This window comes from Poecilia mexicana, unplaced genomic scaffold, assembly GCF_051168715.1.
Source record: "Poecilia mexicana isolate PSO_F unplaced genomic scaffold, ASM5116871v1 scaffold_12, whole genome shotgun sequence".
Classification (NCBI taxonomy): domain Eukaryota; kingdom Metazoa; phylum Chordata; class Actinopteri; order Cyprinodontiformes; family Poeciliidae; genus Poecilia; species Poecilia mexicana.
Genome location: NW_028263381.1, coordinates 9,550,695 through 9,574,323, shown reverse-complemented (window position 1 = coordinate 9,574,323; position 23,629 = coordinate 9,550,695). Strand labels below are relative to the sequence as shown.

The 23,629-nt window shown below is 37.9% G+C and overlaps 1 protein-coding gene across 2 annotated transcripts; it reads right to left on the bottom strand.

The window, feature by feature from the left end:
• Positions 1-45: 45 nt before the first annotated feature.
• On the bottom strand, positions 46-23,341 carry LOC106905314 (lysosome membrane protein 2-like). 2 transcript variants are annotated; one of them, XM_014970071.2, is made up of 13 exons: positions 22,676-23,341; positions 14,685-14,842; positions 13,775-13,922; positions 13,440-13,625; positions 13,178-13,269; positions 11,886-12,005; positions 7,538-7,716; positions 5,217-5,335; positions 4,420-4,493; positions 4,266-4,317; positions 3,687-3,839; positions 3,492-3,533; positions 46-2,250 (listed from the first exon to the last, which is right to left on the bottom strand). In XM_014970071.2, the coding sequence occupies exons 1-13, from the start codon at positions 22,796-22,798 to the stop codon at positions 2,146-2,148; spliced, it is 1,551 nt and encodes a 516-aa protein (XP_014825557.2). In that variant the 5' UTR covers positions 22,799-23,341; the 3' UTR covers positions 46-2,145. The 2 variants fall into 2 exon arrangements, with proteins under 2 accessions (XP_014825557.2, XP_014825558.2); XM_014970072.2 differs by lacking the exon at positions 3,492-3,533 and having other exon boundaries at positions 22,676-23,339.
• Positions 23,342-23,629: the final 288 nt, after the last annotated feature.

The window sequence follows — 23,629 nt, the reverse complement described above, 5'->3', positions numbered from 1 at the left end:
AACTGAGAGGCAAACAGTGAATGGTGCGACGTAATGAGACTCATCTACTGAAACTATGCTTTATTGTTGTGAACACAGTAAGAACATTGCTAACAAGTCAACATTTCAAATGATTACAATCAGAGCAATATGTGGTTCTAGTAGTAACAATAATTTCACAGAACAGAACAACATGATCAAAATTTGGTACAGAGAATCCCAGACTAGTATCTACATTGTCAGTGTTTTGGTTTTGTAAGTGTAACAAAAAAATAATAATTTACCCTCTTTCAGACTTCTGACAGATTTCCATTTTATAATACTGCTTATTTTTCATTACAAAAGCAACAACATTTCTATCATGTCTCTCCAGATATGCACTGCTCACATGAAATAAAAACTGCAACAGCATTGGAGCTCCATTTAACTTTTTCAGTTGTCTGTAACTGGTTTGATCTATCCTTTAAAAGAAAATAAAATGAAGAAGACATAAGCTCTCCACTGTTGTCTGATATGTACATCATGATTTTTCATTTATGTGCATAGGGAACTCCTTCTCAGATCCCTCCTGACATGTTTTAGGAGCAGTCATCACAGCTGGGGCTCATCACAGTTTCACTTGAATCATTCCACAGCATTTTCAAGATTGCATCAAAATTCACATCAAATAAAAACAGCCTTGTGTCTCTAATTTGATTACAAGAAAAAAAAAAAAAACATTTCCATGAGTCTTATGTTCTGCTTTTGCTTGAAGCTGGAAGAAAACGACAACTCCGTATGGGATAATACTCCATTTGTAGAGAACAAATACAATAGAAGACACACAACAGTCCTGATCTTTATAAAGGAACAACTACAGCAGTTAAAATAATTTTCTGAATAACGTGCTGGTTAGTAAAGGCAGTTGAACAGCGTATATCAAAACTTCCTGATGAAAGGGATGGTTCAGGATGTTTGAGGAGGAGTTCTGCTTCTGCAGTAGATACTTCCTGGCGTCTCCATTTAATATGAATCCAGTTTAGTGGCACTAGAGAGTGAGGTGTATAAGTAACAGTGATCTCCCTAAACGCAAAAAAATGTACAGAGAATGTAACGGTAAAAAAAAAAAAAAAAAATCAAAGTTATTTTTACTCTGCTTGACTTTTCAATTATGCAGCTACTTTGACTTGAAAAGCTTCAAATGTGCCATTCCTATGTTGATTTCTTGTCAAACTAACCATATAGTTTTCTGTAAATAAATGTCTGATGTAAAATATAAAACAGTTTAAGAGTTCTCAAAATACTGTTAGGGAGTGAAGGGAGTTTTTTTGGGCTTGCCATCACCTTTCGCTTCTTGTATTAATTAATCTGGATTCACTTGAAATAAATACATTAGGATACTTATCTACTGCAGATTAGATGCTAGCGAAAACCTTCAAGCAAAACTTTTTCCGCAAAAATCCTGAGTTATCACTTTAAGGGCTTGACATGTTCTATACTCAAATATTTCTACATAAACATTTACAGTAAAAACTGCACGAAATGCCTAACTTTACAAAATCTGAACAATCCAAATACACTTTGTTTTGTTTGAGTTTTGTCCCGGTCACACGCTAACAACAACAAAAAGTTGTTCAACTCCCCCAGTATATACAAAAAACTCACTTCACATCATGACCATATGTACGTAGTCCTAAATTGACTACATATACATATAAAATAATAAATGTTTTTGCAACACTGAGTGAATCAAAGGGAAATTGGACAAAATGACACTGAACTGATTGAAATGTCTTTAGAAAAACAGAGATTGCTTGCAGTTTTGTGTCTCTCAATAATGTTTGACAGCAGCTTGGCAGGAGACCCCCTGAGAGCGACGACTCTGGCTTACAAATACTACATTTACAGATACCAATGAGCTGCTTCCCTAAATAACACTTGGTGCCTGGCTTAGGAGCACGTCATAATCTGACAGCACTGAGCTCTGACTGAGACAAGAATCCAGCCAGCTAAAAACAGATTGGTGGCACATAACCTAAAAAGGAAAGCTTTTAGGATCCCGGTGGCTACACCTGGACTGTAGGTGGCATGTGCTTAACCAAGGAAATTTAATACATTGTGCTTAAAATGAAAAAGGATGCCACACCGCCCTGTCTCGCAGCTCCATCCTATCCTTCATTCCCAGGTTTATTGCTCTGTTTTAGTCGTCATGCCAATGTAGTTTCCATTTTGGCTATCGTCCTTCTCCTTAGTGTTCACTGGTGAATAGGAGGTGTCCTCTTCATTTGTGGTCTGCATTATTGATGAAAAGAAAGAAAAACATATATCTTCAGTTTCGATTTTATGTTTTGTGTCTTTGACTAAAAGGTCTGGTGTTGTCTTTTGCACTGGATAAGGATTTAACATTTCTTGTAACGCTCAAGCATAACCAAGCTGTGTTAAAAGTGTTAAAACCGGGAGTGACGGTGGTCTTTACTGTGTGCTGAAAAAATGAAATGCATTTCCAGAGAGAAGTTTTTAATCACTCATCATGGGCAAAAATGTAATTATAATTACATCTTTATTTACGCTAGTAATTTATTTTTTTTTTCTTCTAGATTTCATCAATATGGTGCATGAAGAATGTTCTCCGTGCTTCATGGGCCGAGGGTTTGTTCTGCTTCCTCCCATAGTCAAAAAATACACATGAAAGATTGAATAATCTCTCTAAATTCTTCATGCATGATTGCATTTCCTATGTGTCTCTGTGTAAGCGAGTATAGATAGTGGATGTGGATGTTGATCTATTTATTATTATGTAAATGTTACGTTCTCGTGTACGCCAATTATTAATTAGTTATTAACCCTTCTGTTGTAACAGATGTTAACAGCAAAATAAAACACCTGAACCTGTACCCTGAATTCAAGTTTTGGTATTTTACTCCGAGATTATAACTGACCCACCTCTTGCCACCTCATCTAAAACGTGCTTGAGGTGTTGCTATATTCTAGTTGGTTATTCAACCACTCTCATTGGCACAATTGTTAGATTTCATTTCAATAGTTTTGCTTAGTAACAAGCAGTAAGCTTTAAAGAAAATCCCTATTTTTTTTTTTTTTTCAGATATTAAAGGTTGCAACTTTGGGATATTCACAAAATCTGCCAAGATGAGTAGTCTAGTATCCAGCCAGAAATATCAGGAAAGCTTAAAAACTGTCTGGCCCAAGTAAATCTCGCTAAAAGATGTTTCACGTAGTTATGTCGTGTATTTATTTGAGGCTGTATTTATAATTTTTACCTCTGCGGATTATTAAAAATCCACAAAATAATTCAAAATTGTGCAGCCAACTCTTGTTTCTGAAGCTTACTGATGTTGCACTTCTTGCCAGTCCTGCTGGAAATAAGTGAATTGTTGAATAAATAATTTAAACCTCAAAATTCATCCCCACAGTGAGCACAAGTAAACTTCTCACTAGAACTGTGTGTCATGCATTTAGGCATTAAGTAATACACCAGAGAAATGAATGGATTGAAACAATGCAGCAAGACTTACAGCATAGGCAGCCTTGGTAAACACAATGCGCTTAACTCTTTTCTGCACAGAGATAAATGGTGATAAATACATGCATAGTGACATTGGTGAGGGGTTAAAAATTGAATTAACAAGGATTAACACAAATTATTTTTTAGGATCAAGCAAACTGCGAGGTGTTAGAAAGATGCCTGGGTCGAGGAGGATGTGTTTTACCTTCTGTTGATGGGCCCTGATCAGGAGGACGATGAAGACAATAAGCATTATCCCGCCTAGTCCCACAATAATGAGTGGGAAGTTGGAGCCCACATTGACAATCATGAGCAGCTTGTTCACCTTCGCTGCTGAGGCATCATCGATCTCCACACTCTGAGAGTAAAGAAGTAGAGTTAAGGAGTGGCTAAATGACAAAAAAAGGAATATGGCAAAAATAATCTATGATAGCAGCTGCGACCTGTTTTCATCAAGTCAGATAAGGACAAATTATGTAATTTTGTTGTATTAAATTCACTGTTTAATTTGTGATAGGAGCTCTTACCCTTAGCTAGGTTAAGGGTACTGAACGTATCTAGTTAATGGTATAAATAAACTAGTTAATGATATAACATATTCTGATTTAAAAAAAGAGTCACTGTTTAACTTAAAATTTGTTGATTTGGTCCGTGAGAGTAGAAATCTAGACAAAAACACTTGATCAAACTGTGTGTGTGTGTGTGTGTGTGTGTGTGTGTGTGTGTGTGTGTATGCGTGTGTGTGTGCGTGTGTGTGTGTGTGTGTGTATCTGCCATTTCTCACCTCATTGAGGAACATAACAGGGAAGATTGTTTCTTTCAATGATTTAGTGTCTCTGTTGAAAAAAAAAATTAAAAGAAGGTAAAGATTCACATAAATAATATATAGGTGCAAAAAGACTGCGGCGTTTAGTCTAGACTGGGATGCAGATACTCACGGGTATCCAGAGATTCTGTTGATCAAGATGTTAACCTGAGCTCTTTTGCTTGCACGCACAATCACTCCAGTTGTCTGTCGGCAAAAAAAAAAAAAACCTCCAAATATTTATTATTACTATTATTATGTTAGATAAAATGCGTAGGTGAACCTGAATAAATTTGATTGCATATAAGTGAATGTATTTCGGTAAATAAGTTCAAAAAGCTGCTTTTTAAATTGTATATTATTTGGAGTCATTTGCACACAGTCATTGACTGAACTTTTTTCATGTGTTAATCTAGACTACAAAAGTTTATAGCTACTGAAATCCTAATATTCATCTTTTTATAAAATTAGACTGTTACGTAAGAGAGTATAAAGAAAGTAAAGAAACCTGCATTTCAGTTTGAAATTGATCCATTAAAAGTCGCTTTGATTTGTCTTGTGCAATACTGTAATTTTTCCGAAAATCTGAGCTTTGAGTTTTCATTTTCTCTAAGCCACAATCACCAAAATGAACAGAAATAAATGCTTGAAATAAATTTGTGTATGGAAAATGCAATATATATCTTGCACTTATTGAACTGAATTAGTGAAATAAATTGATTTTCAATGATATTCCAATCTGCAAAAGATTGTATTCAAATGATTTTGTTTGCATGACTCTAATTATGTCAAGAGGGGGAAAAAATGCTTTATGGTATTTCCTCTGATGGTTCATACAATGGTTGCACTACTGCTTTTGAGCCAATAGGTGGCGTAGCAATACATCTTTTTGGTATGAATAGAAGACAGCGGTGCGTTCTGGTAGCTTACCGGGTTGAGGTCTAAAAACGTTTGGTGATGATGCCTTTGAGGAGACATTCCTCCAATCGCTTCTATATATTTATCTTCTCCCAGGTAGAAATGAGGAAAAGAGGCAACAACGGGGGCACCTACAAGAGGAAAAATGATTGCTTTTGACAATTTAGGAGTATTTTCACCACAATGCTTTTGCTGTATTTAATCACTGATTAAATACAGTGTATCCAAAAAGACATTCACTGGCCAATATGTTAGGTCTATATTGCAAATTCTAATACATCGTCTTGCTGGAGGTAGCCATCATAGGATATATGCAATGTGGCCATAAAGGAGTGGATATGTTCAGCAACAATACTCTGGTAGGCTGAGATGTTTAAACAATCCTCGTTTGGTGCAAAAAAAACAAAACAATATGTTCCAAGAAAATAATCCCCACACCAAAATGCCGCCACCGTCAGTCTAAGATAGGAGGCAGAACAGATCCATGCTTTCATGTTGTTTTCACTCAATTATCACCTTCCCCACTACCTGAATCATGAAGCTGAATTCAAGATTCATAGCACCAGGAAACACTTTTTCCAACCTGGTATTGTCTAATTCTAATGAATTATTTGACCTACTGTTGCCTTTCTATGATCTCAAACAAGTGTTCCCATTCTCCCCTTTTGTCAACAAGGAGCTATCATCCACACAACGGCTGCCCAGCGGATAATTTCTCTCTCTTTTTTTTTTTTTGGCTCGTTCTTCTTGAACGATACACAAAAATTCCAGAAAATCAGCAACTGTTGAAATACTCAGACCAGCCTGTCTGGTACGGACAACAGTACCACGTTCAAAGTCGCATCATTCTTCCCCGTTCTGTTTGCAATTGAACAGGTGTACTTAATAAACTGGCAAGTGAGTGTATATGCTAAGCTTAGATAGAAATGGACTTAATGATGGCTGTTTATTTGTAAATCTGAGCTGTATCAGATTGTCTTTTAATAATCGTAAGTCATATGAATGCTCTCCAAGCTGATATTGTTCTTTATGTTTATGTGTCTACACACACACTGAGGTCAGGAAAACTGAAGGCACACAGACACAAACACACACAGACATACACACACACACGCACGCACGCACGCACGCACGCACGCACGCACGCACGCACGCACGCACGCACAGCTTGATAACTGCAAACACTGTTTTATTTCCTTACTTCTTTAACGCTTGATTCGATCAGAATGTAACTTGGCCTTGGAAGTTAGAGATACAATCTGTCCTCAAAAGTTAATGCCCAAGATAAAAAAAAAAGGCAGTGCACAAAGGGGCAATAAATCAACTTGAATAACTAATTAAAGGCTGTCTAGATAAAGAAATCCTTTCCTCTTATTGTCAGCGGGGTCCGGTACTAGATAACATGGCGTAAAGGTAATTACTGCATTACTTTTGCTCAGACTTAATTCTGAGCAAAATGAATACATTTCACAGTCTGCGCACCGCTCGTGTTTGCTGACAACAATAACTGGGGGAAGAGGGTGAGGTGATGACAAAGTGGGGCATAGGTGACAGATTTCCTTCTCTTGTGTTTGGCAGTGGATGCTGGACAAAAACATCGGCCCACCCGCAGTCACCTGAGAGCAGTCTTCACGTGACAACTTGCAAGGTCACTGTAGACCAAGCACGGCACTCACTTTCTTTCTTTTTTGTTTTTTTTTTCCTTTTTTTTAATCAGCACAGCCACAGGGTGACCTTAATCCTCCACTCCAAGACTCCTTTTTGTTGGTGGCTAAACAAAACTCTTGACCTCAGCCAAAAGCATTGGCTATTGGCTTTGATAAACTTTCAACATGTCTTCCAATGTTTCACCATTTTTTACTGCTGGGGGGATTGACAGCAATATTTCATCTCTATCCATATGAGAACACAATATTCAGATTTTTTTTTCTTTTTTGCTGTGAAGTAAGTCAATACAAGACAACAAATGAGTGACTTATAGTTTTTTTTTTTCTTTTTTTTTTTAAAGAGTCCGGAAACAAAGGCAGTAAGGTCATTCCTGATCAGATTCAAGGGTACAGTCAGGTGACAGAGCTTACTGCCACATGCTGCAGGCCCAGTCATGGTCAGATGGTGCCTGAGGTGTGGCCTGGGCTGGAGAGCTGCGTCACGTGAGTCCGTCAGGCTTAATTTTATTGCCGGTGATATAACTGAAGCCCTAAGCCCCTTTGTTGGCAAGGAAAATCAAAAAGGAGAGTAAAAAAGAAGAAACAAATGCTACAGTAGAAGCTCTTCAGTCTCATGTAGGAGTTCAAACACTACTAAAGATAAATGTGGCACAGGGTGAAAATTACCTTGCCGACAGGGGCTGACTTTGAGGACCCCAGTTCCCAGGCACTCTTTAGGGGTGACGCAGAAACCTTCGTTGGCCGGGTTCTCTTCCTTGCTGGCCAAAACAGAGCGGGGAGGTGTGAAGCGGTAGGCGGGGACTCCTTTCACCTCAACGTCCTTCTCAAACTCCATGTAGATAGTCCTAGAGAGCAGAGAAGAAGCTGCAGTTTCAAACACAAGAACTGAAAAGAATGTTTTTAAAGTTTATTTTTTATTACTTTAAGAAAATAAAGTAATAAAACAGCAGGATATTTCAAATCCTCTTGTTTCGTAATCAGAAAGTCGATTTCTAAGGCATTCAGCCTGAACATAATATGACAACAATTAGGTTCTTTTGGTATTTTGAGTTAGAGGTCCAAAATTCATTCATAACCTCTGGCAGGTTTAGATTTGAAATAATTTTCTTTCAGATGAGAATTTTGTTTCTGATAGGGTATGTGAGCTATTTCTCAAATTTTTTATTTTTTGTTTAATAGTATTCATATGGCATGTTGAAAACTTTTAATATCACTGGACAAAATCTTTATTATCTTTAGAGCATTCAAACTCTTCCTATAACTTCCTATAACCTGATTGTGCAGCGAGTTCAACAGCATCAAATCCTCCCTAATTTTCCTTTTACTTTCTCCAAGCCCTGTTCAGAAAGTGCTTTCAGCTTATCAGCTTCTATTGTTGCTTTTTGGTAATTCACACAGACTAAACAGAAGAAGCTCAGTGCGACATTAGAGTGCGCTCCCACAAAACGAGTCGTTCAAAGTTACAAGGGTCAGTAACAACGGTGCCATTGATTTATGGATGTACTTTCACACCGGGAAAAAAAAAGAAAAAAGTGCAGAACAGGCACATTAAACCTGGCTTGAAATGTGATGTGTAGCAATGATTGGCCAGCAATTATACATATTTTCACATGACATCCTACACAGCGGCTTGAGTGTTTTTCACCTTTTGCCAAGTTACAGCCACACATTTCTTTGCGTTTTGAGGGGAATTATGCTCAAAACAGTGGGGAATTGTGATGTGGATGGCAAGATAAGGCTTGTTTACAATTTAATCTACAAAATAAACTCAGTGGTTCAATTACCCAAAACTCACTTTTAGAAAGGTCTTCATCCTCAATGAGTTGGATGAGTATAGGAGCTCAAAAGACAAACAAAAAAACCTCTGACTGGAAAATCCCCACAAAAATTGAATTCTTTCCCCGTTCTCTGTCATAGTGACTTTTTGTGCTAAAAGTACAAAATCAAATGCAGCTATCCACTTCCCAAAACTTGTTCACAAAGCCACAAAGCATATACGACTTAGGCCTTGACCCACCAATGTAACACCACACATAGTTGTGATGCCAGAAAACTACTTTTATAGAAGAATTTGTTGAAGTTTAGTGAGATTCCTGCTGGATCTGATATGTCTAAACTGTATCATTCTCTCCAAAAGTACATTTGGATGAAACCCTGCATGCATTCTCAAGCTGAGGCTTGTCCTCAAGCATCAATGCCAGTTTCCTTTGGAGTCTCAGTTAACATTTCTAACATATTTGAATGCATTACTTCAAATGGTTTAATAGTTATCATTTAATACGTAGGAACATAAATAAAAGCACCACTTGCCGGAGCCCACACGCAAAAAGCAGGGCCATTTAACCAAGACCGAGCTTCTTAATGAAATTAATCATATTTTACCTTTACTTGATCTTATTAGGGTTTTTTTTCATCTGTATTTCAGATCTGTTTCTTTATGTTAAAAATCTTACAACAGTTCACAGGAGAATCGCATTATTGTGAGGGGCCCATCCCTTTTTCTGTGAATAACTGCAGTTATATGGTGTGAGGGGAATCTGGACCATCCTCAGCGAGAACAAAACCCTCCATACACTGTCTGCCAACTGACTGGGAGGAAACACAGCATACCAGTAGTGCAACAACACTATGTAGACCTTTTCCCTTGACCTTTGGGAGAGAAGCCAAGGAAAGCACCTAAAGCGTTTCTGCTTTCCAGAACTGGACTGGGAATTTCTGTCTTGTAGTCATAATGAGAAACAAGCACCAATCTGAAGAAAGCTTAGATCAGCTGAGCAAACATTTAAGCTTCGGTCGATTACATTTTGCCGTAATTGCAGCAGTCTTGTTGGTATGCATGCCCCAGCTTTGTAAACATACGGATGTTTGCCCATTCCTCTTGGTAACTTCGCTCCAGCTCAGTCATATTCTTAGGAGAACATATCCAAACATCGATTTTCAACTTGGACCTAGATCCAATTTTCAATTGGATAGATCAAATTTCCAATTGGATCTAGGTCTGGACTTTTACTACGCCATTACAACACTTACAGTATCTTCACAAGCAGTGCTGATTCCATGTTTATTGTTGTCCTGCTGGAAGATGAACCAGGTTTCCACCGGGTGGCTGTGTGTTCAGGAGGACGGCCGACTTGTCAATTTATTAAGCAAATTCTTCTTGTGGCTTGTGTCAAACTTTAAACAGGACTTGTGAAGTCTGGATCTGTTAAGTGTGTGGAAAATAGCTGCCCTGTTGAATAATCCTCTCCATGCCTTGCCTGTCAGTTTCGGTGAAGGACCTTGTCTTGGGAAGTTTGCTGCTGCGCAAGCCTACCCTCAATCCTTCAAATTGAATATTGTTGTACAACCCAGTTTGCTCTTCAAATTGCTAATAGTCAAAGATGTTAAAAATGTTTCTTTCCACTTCACAATTATGCTGTAGCAAAAAAAAAAAGTTGGTTGTAACTTGACACAATGTGAGCAAGTTCAAGGATTATAGATTATTTTTCAAATATTCATACTTCATCACTTTACAAAGTTCTAAATTGGTTATTTCAGATTCAGGGGAATCCAAAAGGGTCTTTAAAAACCCTTAGTGGCTATAGGGGAAGATAAGCTTCAGATAGAAGACACAATGGTATTTAAACAACAACACCTGTCTGCAGTTTGTCAAAACTTTGCAGCTTTTGCAGGTCAGCTGTCAGTTTCTGGAGCAAACGGTCACTACCCTGTGAGCTTGCAGTTGGGAATCCTGCCACTTTTTTTTTAACCAGCAGATGAGTCTCAGATGTCATTCAGCACATGTTTTAGCCACTCAGCTCCAGGCGTCACGTCATAGTAAGTGTGTAAAGGGTCAAAACATAAGTAGACTAAAAGTTTCCTCTTCAAATTAATCAAAAAAAAAACAAACAAAACAAGCAAAAAAAAAACAGGAACAAGGAGGGAAGCCTCCCCTTTGGTCATTAAAGCACAGTCAGACACAATGACACCATTAGGGAAAAAGTAAGTGTGTGAAAGAGTTTTGAAAATTTGGGTGAGGGGTCTTCGGCACACATCCAATCAGAGCAAAAGGTGCTTGCTCTATTACTCTACCAGATTCTTTCCACACAAAACAAAAAGAGGAAGATGTGGGCCTCATCACAGATAAGCACAAGGCGCATATGTTTTGCAACAAACAAGGATTAACAGTGGTGAAACCAAACTCAAATGGACTTGTAAAAGTAAAAGGTTATTCTCACAGACCAAGCTTTGAACACAGAGGTTTGTCTACCAAAACATTTGTTGTGGAAATGTCAGGCTAGCACATCAAAAAAAAATAGTCTTTGATTGATACTAGGTTTTTATTAAATATGAAACGCCGCCACTGCATGGGACTTATTTGTATGTGATCAGAATGCTGCAAATGGGATCCAAAACCGGTTCCAAGAACAAGACGTATTGGTATTTCCTCGCAAACAATAATTTGAACTCAATAATGTGTCAGGCAACGGGGTACAACCCTAATCTGTTCCTGTTGATCACATTTCTGGTCATTAGAAGAGATGTGGCCTTTAATGGAATAGAAGTCCCTATGCAAAGGAAGATATTGTGTAATTTCTCTGCAATGCAAGTTTACTGATGGTTCCTATATATTCTAATAGTTTTTTTGTTTCGACTTTAGATATCAGACCCATCTCCTGTGGAACCAGCCCTTATTTTTCTGCCAAAGCTAGACACTCAGTGTACTTCAAAAACTAGACTTACAGCTTTCCATTAGAATGATTTGGATTATCCTTTGCTGTAACTGTGTCTACTGACTGCTGACGAATATTATGACCATCCTACTATCTTTCCTCCCTACTTTCTATTAATGCACTATTTGCAATTACTTACTTAAGTTTTCTAATTATCTTTCTTTTCCATAGAAAGTCTTCCTGGTACAGTGCTTCTGTATTTCACTCCCTATAGAAAGTGAACGTGGAAAGACCCTGCCAAAGTCTTTATTTCAAAGCACATAAAAGGTCATGCAGGAGGGTGGTGTGGCCCTGAACTTTACCTGCACAGGTCTGGAGAGAAGACATAAAGACGTTCGCTCTTGTTTAGCAAGGGATGGAAAGCACTTCCGTCTGATCCAAGGATGCTGTTGCTCTCATTAGTTGACCAGTATTTGAGCATCCTATAAGACAAATTAAATTAACATTGTTCTTTGTTGCCAACAAACCAATCACAACTGTTCATATAGCCTGTATTTACATCTTTACAGATTACTTAGGCTTTTGTTAAATTCAGAACATAGCTCAAAATTAATTACTTAATTTAAGAAGTTAAAAAATACATCGTTTTCTGTATTGTAGCTACTATCTCTATTGTTGCCAGGTTTAGCGAGCTATTTTATTTTTCACAGACAAAAAGTGGTCACAGAAAAAAAGAAAAAGCACAGGATGTTTTCCAAAAGCCACATTTGTTACATCAACATGTTCGCTGTGCTCATTTTAGAAATGATCAAGAATGGTTTAATCTACAGCACTTCAAAACGCAGCTTCCCTAGTGCGAACGGGTAATTATAGCACTTAAGGATAAGAAATCTGGATAAGATAAGGCTATTTAAAAGCCTTTAGAGTAGCAGGATGTTCCGTCCAGCTTTCTGTAGTAAGAGTTGCAGGCAAGACCAACAAGAAAAAAAAGCGAAAGGCAGAGATTACCCCACACACCCATTCAAATTCAAAAATACGTTATTTATCCCAAAGAGAAATTAAATGTCGCAGCTCATATCATCCCAGTGTCTTCAAAGTAATTTGTGAATTTCTGGGCAGCAGAGACGACATTCCACAGTAACGCACCCTGGATGACGCCATCAGCTGTCTAGCTAATCCTCCTCATTTGCTTTTGCTACTCCTTTTTCTGTCTCAGTCTGGCTATAAAGCCGGGCAGAGAGATGCTGGGGGTCGGGGTTATGAGACGGTTTGAACCTTCATCTTCTCTCTCTACTCATTGGTCCTGCTCTGCATCCAGGAAGACTACTTTTCACACTCTCTGGTATTTGAGGTTGTAATTCAGGTATTGAGCTTAGATGCTCTTCAGCTGTTCCCAATAGTTGCCCTGATTACTCATCATAACACTAAGTAAGAAAGTAAAGGCAAAACTTCTTCCAGCTGCACTGCAGCCAAAAGCAGAGGGAATAATTGTCCAACTAACCATGTAAGAATTCAACCAAAGAAATTATAAACAAAAGTCTACAGAAGGAACAAATCAGAACCGCTGTAACATCTACCCCAACATGCTGCCACAATGAGAAGAGCAATTCTGTTGTGTCCTGGGTGTGTTTGTGTGAGACTGCATCAGTGTTACCTTTCCCCTTTATACGTTTCGATGCGTGCGTAATCTAAGTAGTTCTGCGTTCCGGTGTGGAAGACAAATTCTCCGTCGCTGCTTTCATTTTTCTGTGCCAAACAAACATTGAGCTCATTAAAATTACATTTTCCTGTGTGATGGTAAGAGAAAGTTCATAAAAAAAAGTCACCTCTCTTTTGTAATATTGCTAAAATACAGAAGAGCTTTTATTGTTATTATCGTTTTTTTTTTTGTTTTTTTTTGCTAAACCTGTACATACCTTGTACATGAGGCCAAAAACCCTCTCCACAGCAGTACCGGATGAGGCTATGCGGTTCAACAAAGCATCTTCATAACCCCAAAGTAATTCCTGAACAGTTCGAGTGGTGAAGGGACGACTTTTGGTGCCTGTTATCATGAGGTTCAAAAAAAAGCTCTTGTATCCCTGGGCCTTGTTCATTGCAGCCTGGAGTCAAGGATTTGAACAGATATGAGAAAATACAACCGATTTTGCAGGATAAGCTGGTGGTGAGCAGCGCAATGCAGTGGAAGCACACAATCCCCTTTAACCCAGTTGGATTTCCACTTATCTCCAACCTTTAAATAAGGACTTACCCAAAGGGGGATGTTGACAGTGGTGATGTTATCGACATCTGGGTCACCAACAGACTTATCCCTCAGAAACACAAAGCTTTTGGCGTTGTACGCCGACACCTTTGTGTTATTGTCCAACATGGTGACATTGTCCTTATACCTGTACTCTCTGTACAAACAGTCATTTAAGAAAAAAAAAAAAAAAAGATTACTTTTCTGTTGAATTAAAACTTGGAATATTAAATCAACCCTTTATCAAATACATCAATATTAATTTAGAGAGAAAAAAAGGAAAATTTTCAGTTAGGAATAAAAAAAATCACCATCAGAAATTAGTTTGACCTTCTTTTAAAAAAAAAAAGTTGTTCAGTGATTCTTGGGAATTTTAATCTAACATCATATCTTATGTTTCCCCAGGTTAAAAATGTGACGTAACACACCTTTGTGTTATGAAAAATTAGGTGACCCAGATAACAAGAAAGGTGGAACAGATCTCCAAAGCTCAGTGTTAAAATAACCTCAGCAGGAAGTTGCATGTTTGGGTCAACTACATCTTTATAAATGCATATTAATTTGTCTTGATGCCAGGAAGTGCATACTAACTATAGGGGAGGATATAGGATATACTCGACAAAAGCCTTAATTCTAACTTTAATGCAGATCGACACCTGGGATTCAAACTCTGGGATTAAAAATCTGATTTTTTTTTTATCTATTTTTTTTTTTACTTTTTGCTTTGCACATTAGCTATTGTTAAACATCTTTATAAAAAATTTTGTAAATTGTTTTATAAAATGGTCCACATTACTTACATTTTTTTTTCCTATTACCACAAAATAAAAAGGATATTTTATCGCTTGAGCAAAATAAGCATGTCACTCTGCAAAAAGACATTTCAAGTTCAAAAGTTCTTTTTTCTTTTTTGACTTACCTGTAGGTGTAGGGTCCAATCTGATTGACTTCCGGTTTTTCCCCTTTAAGGACCTCTTCTACATTGGTCACATTAAAGAAGAAAAACTCCATGAAGACAGGAGGGGGAGGGGCTTTCCATGACTCGAACACGCGGCTACCTTCCACTAAAACAATTTCCTGTTGAGAAGAATAAACAAAAATCACACAAAAATAATGAAATTATACTATCCTTTTTGTAGATTTTTTCTTAAAGTTCAAACCAACAAAAAAAAAAAAAAAACATTCCCAAACTACTTAAAATGTTGTGTTTGTAGCTATGGCTTTGCATCTGCCGCTTTTCTAGGTCATTATGCCCAATCGTAGCAAGTTTGGTGTGCATTTTCAACCGAACATCAGACACTATTTCATTTTCCATACGTCCTCTGAGCAAAGAAAATGAGCTGGTTGAAACCTTCCACGCTGAAGCATACAAATGATTCGTGGATGAGTTTTAATCACATGACTCTGTCCTTGCATGTTTTGAATCTGAAGTTCTCCCAGTACACTCGCAGTGAAAACAACCCCAAGAAGAAAAACATCCTTCTGGGTGGGTGCAGGGAAATGTGTGCATGTATGTGTGTGTGTGTATGTGTGTGTGTGTGTGTGTGTGTGTGCGTGTGTGTGTGTGTGTGTGTGTGTGTGCGTGTGCGTGTCCACGTGTGTGTGGGAAGGGGGAACGGCTGCGTTAGCATCGGACAACAGCATTGGCTGCGAACATAAATGGTGTGAGAGGGGACCCTTCCACCACCCCATTGTCAGCCGTTTCCCTTGACGACAGGCACTTGGAGAGAGCGCCTCTGACAGATCATGTGATGCATGGAGCCTGACGCCCGCTGTTTGTGGGGGACCTTGATGATCTGAGCCACATTCCTCAGGATCTAGCTTTTTGAGGCCCCACAGGAGGAGCGCTGCCGACCACCCTGTTTGATTATACAGTACGATGAAACAGAGAGGTATTTTTTTCAAACTACAACACAAGGAATAAGAATAGAATTGGGGATGGTCTTTTTCCAAACAACGTGTAAGGAGAAAAGATTATATGACCTAATTGTGTCAAATTTATTGTAGGCACCAAGCAACAAGCAACTTTTTCAAGGGAATAAAAAATCCCCTTCTTTTTAGAGTCCCTTATTGTTTGTCCTATGAGACAAAACCTTAACCGAGTAGCCAAGGATTACAAAGTTGTCGCTTAAAATTGAGAAACAGAGTCTGTCATCCTTTTACGGTCTGAATAATCAATAGTATAACCCTCACAGCATGCTACGCGAAATACATGGGAAGCAGGAACAAAAAATCCCTCTCATCTCTGTATCTCTGTACATCGCTACCTTTACACCACACCCGATACATAAACACACGTGGCAGGTGAATACACAAACATGCATAGAAACCTGCGCTTTGATGTGGCGATGTTCAAATACATACATAGATGTGAAAAACAGCTGGAGGCGGTTCTTAAAATCTTCCAGTCGAGCCACAAAAGCTTTACATTCTTTAAAAGTGTTTGCCTCCTCCTGCTAAGCAAAATAATCTGCAGCATTGTGGAAATTAAATTTAGTAAAATAACCAAATTTATAATGGGTCTGATTCAGAGATTCGTTCTTGCCTTTGGGGTCCGACAATAACAACAGAGAGATTGAAGCTGGAGTATTGGAACAACACTTTGTGAACAACATTTGTTTTTTTGGTGTTTCAGAGTTGCAGACATGATTTAACAAAGCCAGTTTTCAAAAGATGATTTTTGAAGGGAATAAATAAAATCCATTCAATTTAACCTGACAGCAAGAAAAGGCCTCAAAAAGCAACACAATATGTTTTATCTACCAGTAATAAAATAAATATTTCTAAGGATTTGGCAGTATGAGTGACTGGCCAACTAAATTACTCCAAGAGGGCATCAACTCATCCAGGAGATGGCTAAAACATCCTTATAATACACTGCAGGCCTCACTTAATTATGACCAAATTGCAGTTTTTAAATAATTATTTAATTTACTAAGGGAAAAACAAGAAATGCGGTATAATGTGTAGTGTGCTGTTCAAAAGACACCAATGTCATTTTGGTATATTTTCAACTCAAAATGTTTTCTGTAAACATATTCTCGACAATGCAAAAATAAAAATGTTACACCAACCAGTAATGGTCTAAGTAATGAAAATGAAGAAAATATTCTTATAACTCTGTCTCTGTAAAGAATCATTGCTTGCTGACGTCACACTAAAACACAGAGGTTGCCTAATAAATCTCAAACAATAAAAGAGACTGAGCAAACAAAGTGAGACGAGGGCTTGAAAGACACATGTGGGAGGAGATCCTCTACGCTGCTTCTGGTACCGTGAAGCAGTAACTTGATACAGCTACAGAACTTCACACTGGCTGACAAATAACTGGGCAAAGAACGCAAGTTTCCTGCACTGATTTTAATGTGTCAGAGTTGGGGTTTTTTTTCTTTTATATCATAACATAAAAAACACTATATGCAAAGAAAATTTCAAGTACAAAAAAATCTGATTATTTGAACACTTCCAATCTGATTTTTCACTTATTCAAAAATGCCACTGCCATGTTTTTTCTCTTGCCACATTTTGTTCTTAGAGGAATGTCTGATCTAACTACTGAGGGTCCCTTCATGCTATGCTCCACTTGTCGCTTGGACACACAAAAAAACTGCTTTTTAAAATAAAGAAATTTTAATATTATTAATATCATAATTAATATTTTATATTATTAAGTTGTGTGTTTGTCATACAAAGCAACTTTTCTTAAAAATGTTTAACCCTCAAATGTGGGTGTTATTTATAAAAAAGTATTTTCATTTTTAGGAAAAAAAAATCTGAAAAAGTAATCTTATTTCCTCCGATAGATAATATAGATGAACTGGTAGTTTTTGGTAGAGTAGATGTAAAAAAATAGTCTGACTATGTAAAAAAATAAATAATAATAATAATAACTCAGATGCAATTAAAACTGTTAAAACAAAAACAGAATAGCAAAAGAATTTAAAATTGCAATTTATCCTATGCACAAAATGACCAAAATATATGCCATTTATATCAGCACAGCCAATGTTATGCGAAAATAAAAAGTTGAGGGGCACAGAAGAAGAGTTAATAAAAATTATGTAGTAAAATATTTTCCAATTGAATCTTTTGCAGAGAAGAACTGCAACAACACAAAACCAAAAGATAAAGTTCTTGATGTCTTGAGTTCATTTCATTAAATAATTCTGCTAATAAACCTACATTATTGACTCTCTGCAAACAGTAGTATTCAGTTATTTTCCAAAGGATGATTTAATAATCTCTCACCTAAAAGCAACCTGATACTTGCAATGGAGAAGCAGGCTTGATTTGAAACTAAAGATGAAGGTGTAGTGTGTGATAACACTAACATCAGAGTAAAGTCGCTTTCCTGGCTGCACCGTTTTCATAGTAAGGTGAAGCTTCTGGGAAAGTTTTACAATAATATGGAGACGTTTCAGCATCTTTAAACTCAGGGAAACTGCTCAATTTTTTAAGGTGGGAGGGGGGAGGACTTTGCTCCTCAAAAAATATTGATTGGGTGTAAAGAACATTGCAAAGCTGTTCATGACAATTTATCAATGAATTAGTGCAAAATTTGAGAAAGTCATGGGGAAGAAAATGATTTTTTTTTTTTATTTGTGACATTCACCTCTTTTGCTCTAACACCTCTACTTCCTTTTGTAAGTTTTGAATTCAGGAAGTAAATATTTCCATCTGTCATCAAAAATTTCAGCAAGGGTAAGGTAAAGGACTAAATGTTCCAAGTGAAACATTTGTTTATATGAAAACTACATATAATGTTTTAATTAAAAAAAATATCAAAATAAAGTCTGGTGCACACAAGATAATATGTGAGCACCACATACTATCTCATGGCTGTGGGAAAGTTCATTTATTTTTATTCTTTTCTTCAATGTCTCTTTAGGGGCTCCTCTTTAGCCTGCCTTTAAGAAAAACAGTTGCTCGATTGTCCAGTCTGGATGCAATAAATATGTTTTTGTTTCACTGGCTCTGAGTCACTTAACATCTTAACTGTTATCTTCAAAGTCTAGATTGTATACGAGTATCAGTTTTCCCCTCCAAATCTTGTGGCTAGTTTTGTGGTCTGTCAGCAGAAAATCAAGACTGATTCCTAGTGGGAGACGAAACTAAAACATGGACTTTGGTGTGTCAACTGTAGACAAAGCAATGAATCAATTCTGCAGCCTCTACAAACGCAGTCACAATCGCAACTTCACTTCACCATTTCTGGAAAGTTTTTAGCTGCTTTTGCTGTGATTTTGAATTCCATCAGGCTTTCTTATCCATATTTACAGTAACTTCAGGAGACGTTGCCAAGTTGAACAGAAGGAACTTCCCATGACTCCACTTATTCCTGCATCTACCCACATAAATCTAAGCCCACTCCCCCAGAGGGTAACTATTTTGTTAATGTCATGATTTAAGAGGAATTTCTCTGCTAGAATTTTAGGCCATTATTACAAGACATATTTGCATCATGATTGGTTGATGACTTTCAACAAATAGTACTATTCTGATTTTTAAAAAAAATATTCCTCTGACACTGATCAGTTATAACATGAAGAACACCTCTTGCCACAGGTTCTCTGCTGGATTTAGGTGTCATTCCTGACTAGCCCACAAATAGTTTTGCTGACAGATTCCTTCACCTGAGCAGTGCATGTTAGCAGGACCTTCATAGTTGCCAAGGTCAGGTGGTGACTATAGCTTGGGCTACGGCTGTTGTCTTTTCTGTATAATTTTAATCTTTTGTTTTGCAGAAAGGAGAATTTTTGAATATTTTTGCTGTCTACTACGAAAGAGCTTTGGATTAGCCATCCCATATGTGCGGATCTGAGAGTCTTGTGAAAACAAAAAACAAGACGCCTATATTGCTCTGTACACATGGCTCATTGAATCGGCCGCCTCTGGGAATGAGATCAAACATCTGCAAACCTCTTTGAACCAAAGCATTGGAAAAGTTGAGCCAAAGGAGGCAAATATGTGTAGATGGCAACGTTGATGTTCTCTCTTCTTTGAACAGCAGAGATAAAACTGAGATTAGAGCTACAGCCACTAATCCTGCCAATGAGCAAATGATATTGTTAGTTGCAGAGGGGATCACAGCTGAGATTTCATTACTTCAATGCCTTTGAGGAAAGGAAAAGCTTGGATAGCAAGTTGTTTACAACTGATTAGAAATGAATGAGATGTAAAGCGTTACAGCAACAACAAAAGCAACATCAAAACGCAACCAGACAATAAAAGATGGGGCAGAGGAGAGATGAGACATGACAGGAGGAGTCTGACCAACTTTATGATCTCATCACAAAAGGATTTACCAGCTTTACGGCTAGACTCCCTCTACTGGTCACTTCCATGTAGCATCCTGCTTAAAATCAGATCTTTCCAATAGTAACACAACCAAGTGCCAAACAAAGTAGTGCAGACAACACAAAGCAGATGTAATAACTTTACAAAAGATGGTTAATTAACAATTAATTATTGGTCTACTTTTCACAACTATTACACACTAGAGACAATCTGTAATAGTGGTAGACCCTGCTATTGTTTTGAAGAAATAAAAAGGACATTGTCCCTTTAGTTCTTCTTTTTCCAGATGACAATGGGTTTGCATTATAGGTGTACGATGGTGTCTTCAGCTCTGACTCCATGGCATTAAGCGAACTGCAGGATCCAACATAATCTTTCCAGGATCTGGGATGTCAGGGTAACAACAGTCATGGAGGACTAACTTTGTTTGGTACAGGAACAAGGCAGAATCTATTCAACAGTGTCGGAGCTTCCCAGGTTTTCCAATAATTCCTGCCTCCACTATGGCTGATCAACTGCAAGAAATTAGTCCCGCTCCAAAAGGTACAATATCAAAAATATGCAACCTTTTAAGTCCAATTAGACTCCTGGGCTTAGTTGTCTTCGCACTACTTGGTCTGATGATCTTAACCCAGAGATTGATAATGAAATATAGAAAACTACTCTAGAACGTTTTCACTCCTCATCAATTTGTACCCGACATAGAATTTATTCAGTACGACTCATACTGACTGAGTCCTACTTGTTCTGGTTCGGTAGGACTCAGTCTGGCAATTCATACTGAACTCAGGGAGTATCAAGTCTGAGACTCGAGTATGACTTGAATGTCTCTGTAAGGTGTTCATTGTTGTGTTAAAAAATAATAAATAGCTCTAGTTTGCAGTTTGTTGCATTCAGATCTAACAAGGAAATAAATGTTTATGAGTTTAATCTTTTATTTTTATGTGAATTTGCCTTGACCTGTGATGTAATGGGAGTAAAAGAAATAGTAATTGTATGTTTAATCTGAGATTTAATTAGAAGCCCCTAAAAATACCTCTGACATTTAACATGCCATAAAATGTTCTGTCACATGAAAGTAATCTGATGGTTGGCAAACATATACAGGGAATATGCTGACAAAACTTGACTGGTGATAGATGTGGTTATTCATACCGCAGCATCTTAAAAGTTGAAGTGAGATAATCAACTAAGCCACTTTCAGTAAAACTCCTGACAATTTGCTGACTGTTGGCTCTGTTTGACTCGACCCCTTGAAATGTGTTACAATTATGCAGCACCATGAAAAACATGCAGAAATATTTTGCAAAAATAGGCTCCAAGGCAAAGTTTATTAACACAACACTTTTACTGCATGCTGAAGGAGAATAAAATAGGACTTTAATCAGACCATTTGAAGGCATAAAGAAATGCTGACTGGTTGCACTGCACCGGCCACTGAACCCACAACTCCTAGTAAGTCATCCATCTGCAACTTCTTGTAAAATCTTCTACTACTACTTGGTAACAGTTTAACAACTGTAATTCCTTAAAATGTGTCCCTATGAAGCTTATGTTGCAAAAGTTCAGTGTATTTGCTGCTTCGTTTTATGACACTTGAATGCTTCCTCTTATGTTTCTAGATTAGGACATTTGTGCCCAGTTGAACCTTTTGGCCAAAATGCTTATCAGCTAACCATAAAAACAAATACAACACAGAGATATTTAAATGTTTAGGGTTTTTTTTTAAATTCTTTTTTTTAAATAAAATTAGGATAAAAACATAACAGTTCTTTGCAAATGTATTACCAGCCATTGAACTTTCCCACATTTTGTCACATTACACACCCTGACCCTTCCACTGTTGCTCTAGATGTATATCAAGGGTGAACGTCTGACTAAGTCTCGAGAATTTTCCAACTTCTAACAGGTTTTCTTCCAGGAGTCCCCGGGAATTTGTGCAAGGATTGCACAAAATACTGCAGGGACTGCACAAAATACCAGTGCACAAATCTACTCAGTCAGCTTCCCCTGTAGAAGAAAAGCATCCCTCAAATGATGCAGCCACCTCCTTGTGTTTCGCAATGTAATTGATGTGTGGTTGTTTGGCATGTAGCCCAAAAAGTTAAAGATTTGGTGTTGCCTGAGCCGAGCACCGTCTTCCTCTAGCGTTGTTACAGCTTTCACGCCACAACAAAAGACAGTTTTGTAAATACAAATGTCTGGAATTTTCATCCCACTGAAATATATTGAGGTTTTGGGTTGCAAGGTGATGAAAACATGGCATTTTTTTGTTGTTGTTTTGTTTTGACAGAAGGCTACATTATCGTTTCACATTTGGCTTTCATTTTAATATGACTATCTATTAAACCAAAAACTAAAAACTGCCATGCTAAGTGGAAACAAACATCATATCATAATGATTGCGTGATTACAATCCAGTCATTTGAAATCCCTGTGTCCCAGCTGTATATAACTGAAGACAGAAGGGAATCTGTAGGGTTGGTTCACACAGTCACATCATTGTCAGGCTTTTACCACATGCGGCAACGAGTGAACTTTACTCTGCCGCTATATAAGGAGGCAGTAAAGTTGCTAAATAAAAGTGAAAGTCAGAAGATTCAAGTTTTCTACCTTTTTCAGGCGTTTGTGCATCAAATTGCGGAATACTTGAGCCACCATCAAGGCGATTCCACTGACCAGCAGGAGGGCGCAGATGGCCCCCACCGTGTAGATAGCGCAGGACCTTCGCGTCATTGTTGGCAGATGCAAGCAGCAAGACTGAACGTTGGAGGGATGGATGGACAGGTTAACTTCCTTTCACCGAGAAAGTTTTATGCCCTTTCTCCAGCAAACACACACAAAAAACTGTGTTGTTTTTTTTTTAAGTAACTTTGCCCAGTAGAAAAGTTGAGGGAAAGTTTTTGAACAGGGTTTGCGAGAGGTGTCCCACCACGAGTTACAGGCTCTGCAGGGAGGCACTGGTATGAGTAATGAAACCACGCGGTTCCTTTTCTGTGTCAGACTGAAGCACATGAATTAAAAACTGAACCACGGAGTATTTGTAGCGGGCTGGGGAGCCTCTCCCTCCTCCAAGCCACGAGCCCTCTGATTGGTTCCAGCAGTGGGAGCGCAGTGGGCTGAGGACGCTCTTCTCTCTCGGGCGCAACCTATAATAACCTTACAACTCAACCCCCCCTTCCGTGGTAACAATTTCCCTGGTCGGATTCAATTTGCTCGGTCTGCTCTGCGCACAGAGCATCAGAGGAACGGGAGCTACACATAAAAAAATAACATTTTATGAAGTTGGTTAAACAGGTGTTCATCTTGAAATTATGTCTCGCTTTCATTAAAGAATGTCGACGGTACCTAGAGATGTGAATCCCTCTGTTATAAGTTTGTTCTGACACTTTTCTGAAGAGGTAACAGTAACAAGTAACAGGTAAAAATCTATACTCGAGTCGTGCTCTAAAAATATGTGCTGTATGTTTGTAAATGCAGGAATTCAAGTACTTCATTTCATTTCAACTCACGCTTTTAAAACTCATTTTCGGTTTATTCGGTGGCGCTATTTCCACGCGAGGCTCG

What these genes read in the sequence shown, in the direction of transcription:
- LOC106905314 (XM_014970071.2), bottom strand. Translation starts at nt 22,798, where the DNA reads ATGACGCGAAGGTCCTGCGCTATCTACACGGTGGGGGCCATCTGCGCC. An exon ending in ATTGGACCCTACACCTACAG is followed by an intron (nt 13,923 to 14,684) that starts GTAAGTCAAAAA and finishes CTGTTTGTACAG; the next exon opens with AGAGTACAGGTATAAGGACA. An exon ending in TTTTTGGCCTCATGTACAAG is followed by an intron (nt 13,270 to 13,439) that starts GTATGTACAGGT and finishes TGTTTGGCACAG; the next exon opens with AAAAATGAAAGCAGCGACGG.